The sequence below is a fragment of the Alexandromys fortis genome, unplaced genomic scaffold, assembly GCF_014885135.2.
Source record: "Alexandromys fortis isolate MF-2015 unplaced genomic scaffold, M_Fortis_MF-2015_v1.1 scaffold_29, whole genome shotgun sequence".
NCBI lineage: Eukaryota > Metazoa > Chordata > Mammalia > Rodentia > Cricetidae > Alexandromys > Alexandromys fortis.
Genome location: NW_026067891.1, coordinates 5,032,737 through 5,041,461, shown reverse-complemented (window position 1 = coordinate 5,041,461; position 8,725 = coordinate 5,032,737). Strand labels below are relative to the sequence as shown.

Below are 8,725 nucleotides of genomic sequence, written 5' to 3'. Positions count from 1 at the left end.
TTTTCTGCTCCCTTCTTCTTCTTCTTCTTCTTCTTCTTCTTCTTCTTCTTCTTCTTCTTCTTCTTCTTCTTCTTCTTCTTCTTCTTCTTCTTCTTCGTTTTCCAGCATTCTTTATTCTTTTACATTTTTGCTAATTTCTTCCAGCTTCTGTTCCAGCTTCTGCTAACTCTCTTTGTTCTACCCAGCTCAATGAAGACCCACATAATCTTGCAGGTATTCATCTGAAGGTCACATGCCATTTCTTAAGTAAATGAGAAGACACGGAGTTATTCCAACAACTCCTACTGCAATAAGCCCAGAGAGGAAGGAAGGAGCATTTTCTAAACTCCCCAAGTAGTGGGCTGCACAGCGCAGCTGCAGAAGTCGAGCTCCTTTTGTTATTTTGTGTAGAGGTAGCCTTGTAGGACTAAACTAGTAAGAGCAATAAGGAAACTGTGTGTTATATCCTGTACCTTTGAGTGTATAAAACATGTTAAGCATTCTGTGATTACTGGCCATAAAAGCCAGGCTTTCTGGGACTGGAGACTTGTTTGTTTACAAACGTGTCCTCAGAGGCTGCTGCAGGAGTGCAAGTGGCTGGCACATGGCACAGGAGTCCACTCAGCCCTCGCCAAGGCTCAGGGACATTAAAAACATTTTCAATCTGAAGATATATTTTTCTGTCCGGCATGTAACCCTGGACCGTAGAAAGAGAAGCTTGTAACTCTTCCTTGGGACTATGAAGTTAGCTTATATTTTGTAGCTCATCCTGACCAGTCGGGGCATCTTATTCTGAGGGTCTGAACAAAGGCCATAGAACTGAGGCGAGGAACCCATGCAGAGAGTTCATTATTGTTCCTGGTACTGCAGTTAGGGTACTTTGCACTATTACCTCAACAAATTCTACAGCTGGCTACATGTCTTAGTCAATAAGATTATATTCTTTCCATAACAGTTTATCTTAAAACCAAATTGGCGACGTAACTGCTTGTGGGAAAGAGGATTTTTTTTTTAATGTGTGACTGTCTTCACACATAGCTAGGGAATCTTATAAATAAATATGCCACAAATGCATTGGGGAAATTGTGCCCAATAATGATCAAATACGGCTGAACTGTGGGAAAAATAGATCCCAAATTTGTAACAGCTGGGAGTAAGTTCTGGGAGAAATCTGCAGCCAGAAGGCAGCCGATTCATTCACGAGGCAAGAGCTCCAATAGCCTACGTCTTGGTTTAATCCTCCACAGAATGCTGAGTTCTGATGGGTTGGCCTCTGAAATGACGGTTGAATAATGGCTGCGTATTCCTGTGGGTCATAGCACGCACCTGTTCTCACAGAGAGAGCCTTTATTAAGTGTTGGCGGTGGGGAAGGAATGTTAAAGTGGCTGCTTTCTGACTCAGGCAGAAAATCGGCAGCAAAAGACCCTGCAGGTGTAGGTTTTAAGAGGAGGAGAAGGGGAGATCTATGTTAAAATGGGCTAGGATGTGGACGTGAGAGAACCAGTATTAATGGGAAGGGAACAAGGGATGAGAGGCAGGGATATTTGTCCCAGATGGACAAGGACTGCCTCAGAATAGAGAGGAGACAGATGGGCCCAGAGGCAAGCTGTGGTTTATAAAGGTGAAGGGGAAAACCCATGTTAGGATGAAGTGTTTCATTTTGATTGGGCATGCTAATTAAATGAGCCAAAGAGAACTATTGATTACTGGACTTCAGTAGTCAGCCTCAGGAGGAGGAAGTGGCCAAAGAAGGGAATAGACCTTGGTGGCTGACTTTAGGGATGTAACCTAACAGTTTTTATCCTGTGAGGGGCACAGGCTGTGGTGGGCTACTGTCTCTTTAGCTGCAGCACAGTCCTGCCAGAGGGCTGTTGTCCTGATGGGACAGGTTTCTCATCCAGATGACAGCATCCAAAGCCTAGTAGCACTCTCAGGAGGGTGAGGAACACCCTACCCTGGTTACAGTGAACCATGGAATACTCTTGTGGATGGAGACATCCCTGTGTGAACCAATCACATAGCGAAGGACCACTCCTCAGGAAGGCTGGTCCACCTGAGGCTATATAAAACAGGTAGGAGGAACAATTATTCCCTTAGTGAGATGTGATTTTGTCCCCAGAATTCCCTCCTCTGGCTAGTGCTCCGGGGGCCGTTCATGAGGCTCTGTTGGAGCAGCCTGCCTCTCTGAGTCCTGCCTCAGAAGGTGTAACTTTCTCTTTTTCTTCTCTTTGGGCTTTCTTCTGAGTGCTGACCAGAGCTAAGTAGGATTTTCTGGTTCTTGGGGCGTCCTTATTCTCTCTCTAAATCTTCCTTCCTGGCTATGTGGCTACTTGTCCACCATGTGCCGACCTCTCTGGTGTCTTAACTTTTATGTCATTGGTTCCTATCCGGGATGAATAGACATTTGTTCCTGCCATCCTAGGACAAGTCTCATACAATGCTTGATTCTCTGCCTCCCAAGTTCTTGGATCACAGGAATGTGACAGCATGCCCAAGTTAGACAGTTCTGGGTCCTGAATTTAGTGCATGCCAGGCAGGCATCTCTCAATGGAGCTGCACTTCAAGTCCAACACTGAACTCTTGAATGCTATGCTTTATCTGGAATAACTGTCCTAGACACACACACACACACACACCCAAACAAACCAACCTGTATATTAGGGCTGGGATGAAGATCAGTGGTAGAGCCCTTGCCTGGAACAGTCAGATCTTTATATTAATCCCTAGTGCCCAAAAATAAATGAAAGAAAATGAAAACCTCCCATGCTGCAGTTTTAGAGAAGCTGGTTTCTAAGTCACGCCTTTTAACCTGCACTATGATTAGGTAAAATTATATAAAAGTCTTTGTTACCATCTGTTTTAAAGTTGCCCCCCCCATATGTCAAACTCAGCCTAAAGGCTGGGTCAGGAATAGATGATTGATTGCCTGTGGCTTCGTGTTGTCTCTCTATTTACCTGTGCACCTAAAAGAAAAGGAGAAAATATTCGTGTATGATATGAAATTCTTAATTCTGTTTCCCCTTAAAAGCTGGGGAAATGCGTTTTTTTTAGACAGGGTCTGTTTATAGAGCTGTGGCTTTCCTGGAGATCGCTCTGAAGACCAGGCTGGTCTTGAATTCGTAGAGCTCTGACCCTCTGCCTCCGGAGATCTGGAAGCAAAGGCTTGCACCATACACGTGGCCTCAGGTACTCCTTACTCTGGGTTCCCCATTGCTGGTCTAGACAACATTGAATTGTCCTATACAGGCATTTTCTTGGTGCTGGTATTCCCACAGCTAGGCGACCGGATTCCTCTAAGACTTCTGAGGCTTCTGAGGATGTCAGGTTATGTCTTCTTGTCAAAGTTCTAAAGATAGGCTTAGAAGCACTGAACATCTGGGTAACAAAGAAACCATAAAAATTCTGTTCATCTGTTTCAGCTTTGAAAATTTTTGAAGGCCGCTTTCCCAAGCATTGTTCATTAGAATCTAGAACCAGGGTGAGAGTCAGAGAGTCCCCGTGAGGAAAAGCCGGAGGCTGACACGGAAGGTTGCCTTGCCCAGAGAGACACTCACTGACCACGTATCCAGGACACTTAACAAGCTCTCTAAAGACAGCTGGGGAGGGGAGGGGAGAGATGGTTGGCCTGTTAAGAGCGCTTACTGCTCTTGCAGAGAACTGGGGTTTGGTTCCCAGCACACAAATGACAGCTCCCAAACACCTGCCATTATTTCCAGGGATCTGACACCCCCTTCCAGGGGCTCCTGCAGGTGTATGTCACTCTCCTCCAGACTTCAGGGGCTCCTGCAGGTGTATGCCACCCTCCTCCAGACTTCAGGGGCTCCTGCAGGTGTATGTCACCCTCCTCCAGACTTCAGGGGCTCCTGCAGGTGTACACCACCCCTTTCCAGCTTCCAGGGGCTCCTGCAGGTGTATGCCACACTTAGATTCAGTAAGGTAGCTTAGTGGGGGAGAGATGGCAGACAGGAGAACCTTAGCACCAATAGAAAAAGACAAGTATCCTCTTCAGCAACTAGCTGGCCAATAAATGCTTGGGTCTGAAAATGTAACTCCTAACCAGGTTAGCTTCTCTGGGTTCACCCCAGAATCAGGTCATCTGAACAGAATCAAGGCAAGGCTCCTGCACTTGACTATGCAGAGGGCAGCTCAGAACATCTCCTGGGTCATTCCTTTAGCGATGTCTTCCTAGGCAAGCTGTGTGCTCCTCTGTCTGCCCAAGACTAGTGTATGGAGACTTTTGGTTTTCCTAGCTGATGGCTGGAGACATGTATTAAATACTTGATGGGTCTCCAGTCAGAAAACAAAGAAAAAGAGAAACAAAAGAAACAGAAGCCAGAGAAGTGAGGCTGAGATGATGAAGATCAATCAAGGCAAACTCAGCTCACCCGCAGCTACACAAGTATCCAGAGAAGCCCAAGAGAAGGGCCTCTGCAGGGAGACACCGCTCAACAAACCCGCAGCAGCTGGAGGATTTCCCTTCCCATTTAGGGACTTCTGCTTACATAAAGCCAGAACCTTATCTATGCCCCATAAGAGAACTTCTGTTTGAACCAGAGCAAAGCAACATTAGTGAGTTTCTTAGCAAGTATTTAAGCAGAGAGTGCATAGGAAGATGAAGGTACACGGCACCAGGACAGGTGTGCAGGCTCCTTGAGAGAGAGAGAGAGAGAGAGAGAGAGAGAGAGAGAGAGAGAGAGAGAGAGAGCGCCACAATTCAGTGATGCATATATTTATATATCTTCCTCTACTTTTGCTGTTTCTCAGCTTACATTTCTTTCAAAGTTCTGAATTCACAATATGTTTTAAAGATTAAGCAAAGCAGCTGGGCAGTGGTAGTTCGTCTCTTTAATCCCAGCACTTGGGAGGCAGGGGCAGGCGATCTCTGGGAGTTGGAGCCCAGCCTAAAGACCCTGTCTTAAAAAAAAAAAAATAAAAGACTGGGTGTGGCCGTGCATGGTTGTAATGCCAGTACAGAGAAAGTGGGGAGGCAGGAGGATCCTAGGAGCCCATTGACAAGCCAGTCTAACTGAACCAGGGAGCTCTAGGATTAGATAGAGATGGTCTAAAAGCAGAGATTAAAAAAAAAAAAAAAAAAAGCAGAGATAAAGGCCTGGAGAGGTGGCTCAGCAGCTGTTCTTCCCAAGGAGCTGGGCTGGACTCCGGCACTAACACAACTGTCTGTAACTCTAGTTCCAGGGGTTCTGCTACCTTTTTCTGGCCTCCAAGCACTCTAAACATAAAAGTGGTACACAGACATTTGTGCAGGCAAAATGATCCATATACATAAAAATGTATAAAATTAAAAATAGGAGTATTTCAGGCTTTTAATATCAGCATTTGGGAGCTGGGGTAGATCTCTGTGTATCTGAGGCAAACCTAGTCCAGGCCAGCCTGGGTGATAGAAAGACCCTGTCTTCAAGAAATAAAAAAGAGGAGGAGGAAGAAGAGGAGGAAGAGGAAAGGGAGAATGAGGGGAAAAATAAGAAGACACATGCATGAACACTGAATCTATATGCACATACAAGTAACACAGAAACAAAAGACCCTTAAAAGCTCAGGGGTAGAACACATGCCAAATGTATCTGTGGTTCGGGTTCAATCCCATTAATATAGACAAAGATACAGACAAACAGACACACACAACATACAGGCACACAGACACACAGAGGCACACAAACACACACACAAACACAGACACAAAAACACACAAACACATAGAAAAAGAGACACACAGACAAACACACAGACACACAGACATACACACACAGACATACACATACACACAAACAGACACAGACAAACACACAGACACACAGACACACACACACACACACCCTGGCCTGGTCTCAGGTGCTACAGATGGGATGGACAAGAGAGTTCACCCTCCCCTCAGTCTCTGCCTCTAGTTGTGGCTCCTGTTAAGTCTTGTGTGTCTTTCTATCCCCACAACCTCTGAGTCCCTCAGCATCTGTCCCTAAATCCAGTCTATCCTGTGAGACCACCTTGGACACCCGAGTGACAGGCCAAGCAGACATTGACTAAGTGCCCCTTGTTCCTTAAGCAGGGCAGGAGCATGATTGTGGTCTCTGACTCTCTGAGGTCATCAGGAGCTTGTAGAGGCTCTGGAAAGTCTGACAGACCTGGGGCTGCCTAGGCTTATGGAGGCCTGGGCCTGCTCTGTAGACTTTCTGAGGCCAGTTGTTCCTTCAGCAGAGCTGGTTGAAACCTGCCTGGCAGAGCTGGGGAAGGGCTCCCAGCAAACCTCCCCCACTTGTACTGCCAGGTTCTGACCAGGCGCTCATGAGAGAGCACCCAGAGGAGACAATAGGAATAAATGGCTGTCACTGTCACCAGCCCTGTTGATGTAAGCTGCAGTGCCAAGTCGGCAAACACGGTGTGTCCGGGAGCCTCCCCACATGGCTTTGAGAAGAGCCCCCCACCAATGCCTTCCTGTCCCTCTGGTGGCCTGTGGCTGCTTCCTTCTGGACAGGGGCCCAAGAGACTCCAGGAGCATATAATGGGAGGGGAAGGAGGTCCAGGCACGAGATACCCTGGGCAGATTCTCCCAGTCAGGTAAGGCTCATGGCTCCCAGGGGTGGGCATGGCGAAGTCCAGCGGGTTCCCTGACTAGGAGTTGGGTTGTCTTTGCTCTTTCCCTCAGATCTTGAGATGTTCCAGCCAGAGGCCATGCTGCTGTTGGTGATCCTTGCCATGCTGGGGACCCCAGCCTTTTCGGCAAATGGTAAGCTAGCTGTGGGGTGTGCGCCTCTGCTCCTCTCCCTGGTGGTCACCTCGTCTCTCTCAACCCCAGAACCCCCAGGACTCTTCCCAGCCTTTACCACAGACTAAATGAGGTCGCAGGACAACCTCCCAGGCTTCAAGGGTGGGAAGACAGGCCCTCCGCATGGCTGAGTGGGCTTTCTCCTTGCTGGGTTTCTGTCCACACAGATTATTATGGCACAACCACGGGCACACCTTTCTGTACTTCCATACCTGAGGGAAAAAACCTAACAGGAGTTCGCATGTATGTTCGGAATAACGTGATCATGGGGTAAGTATGGGCGGGGTCACGGCCCCTCCTGCTGTGTCCTGTCCCAATTCTTCCAGTTTCAGGAATCTGTCCTGAACACAGTCCTATCTTGCTGAATCTGTTTGTAAAGTCCTATTGCTGTCTCTTGGGTTGATCAAAGAAGGTTGGAGATCCATCTGCCTACTCAAGTCAATAGGAAAGTCTCCTGAATCCACACAATTGATAGCAAAATCTACCTGTCACGTTAGTCTAAGAGCTGAGGGTCAGAGGGGAGCTCTGACTGATTATTAGTGGCATGATGTGCTGGAAGCAGAAAACCCAAAGTCAGGCCTTTCATAGTGGGGTCCACCCTCCTTGAGGCCCGAGTGGATTTCTGCTTTGTGCTTAAAAGATTAGAGATGGAGATGGGACAAGTCAAACAAGCTGAAGACAGTGTGTGAACAGGGCTGAGAAAGCTCTGGAATGACAAAAAGGATGAGGATGCCAGTGGAGTCAGTGGGCGGGGCTGGTGAAGTCCCCTAGAGCACGGAAGGCACCTGTTCTTCTGGGTCTGCTGTTGTCTTATAAGTGACCGAAACTGAGAAATTCCCAGCTTGGCCAGGGTCAGCTTCTCGTGACAGTAGCTGCTCCGTCTGAAGGTCTCCTGAGCAGTAACCAGGTTCTGCTCTGCTTGTGATGTCACTGTGCATGTGGAGGGACTGAGTCCCCAGCAGGCTGAGTAAGGACCACAGTGTCTGAGGGTGGCTTTCCAAGTGAGGGACTTGTTTGTGTGTCTCAAGAAGTCAGAAGAGAGCGGGGAGGGGCGCCATGGACCGGGAGGCAGGTCACGGCGTGTCTGGATGAGGGTCCTAAGCTTGTCCTCTCTCTTAGTGTCCAGGCGGAGCACGATCACACCTGGGGTGATGTAAGTGGCTACGCCGAGGGGACTCCTGTGGTGCTAACTCTGAGCGAGGATGAACACGTCCTCTGGGTCTTCGGCACATACAGAACCTATATTCAGCAAATAGTCCTGTACACCAGCAGGCCACGGGATCAGTATTTTGGGTCCCTCAAAGGTCCCAATGAGTTCTCTGATTACCCTCAAAATGCTGACCATGTGCTCAAGGGCTTCTGTGGCTTTTATGTGAGAGGTGGCTTAAGGGCCATCAAATTTGTGTGGGGGAGTGCAAGTGGGACGTGCTCAGAGTAAGGCACATGGCCACCCAAGCTGAAGCGGTCTGTGTCACATCACCCCTCCCCCAGAGTTCCAAACTGAACCCACTAATAAATACAGCATCTGCATGAACTCTGTGTCCAGGTGGGATTTGTTCTGAGCAGTCTCTGTAAACTGAAATGAAGGGTGGGTAGAAGGTCAGGCAAGGATTAGGGCCTGCCTACAATGACCCTAGGCTATAGTCTCTGAGTGTCAGCTCAGATACCACCACTGTGTCCTGTTCTGTGTATGTGGTCCACACTCGGCTGTCCTCTGCTGATTCCACATTGTTCCAGGCTTCTCTGGGTGTTCAGAGGTCCTCAGGGAGGCCACTAAACATTTACCATGAGCTGGGTCTCACCAAGCTTTTTGGCACTGAGGGATCAAAAAAGGGTGCGGCTGGAGGAGCTGGGGGGATGGCTCAATGGGTAAAGGGCTTGCTGTGCAAAAATGAGAACCCAGGTTTGGTTCCTCAGCACCTACCCAAATATAACCACAGCCACGGGACCTGTTGGAGAGGAGC

At 48.2% G+C, this 8,725-nt stretch overlaps 1 protein-coding gene across 1 annotated transcript; it reads left to right on the top strand.

The window, feature by feature from the left end:
* Positions 1-6,649: 6,649 nt before the first annotated feature.
* Zg16b (zymogen granule protein 16B) lies at positions 6,650-8,199 on the top strand. Its single transcript, XM_050136086.1, has 3 exons — positions 6,650-6,722; positions 6,929-7,031; positions 7,881-8,199. The coding sequence occupies exons 1-3, from the start codon at positions 6,650-6,652 to the stop codon at positions 8,197-8,199; spliced, it is 495 nt and encodes a 164-aa protein (XP_049992043.1).
* Positions 8,200-8,725: the final 526 nt, after the last annotated feature.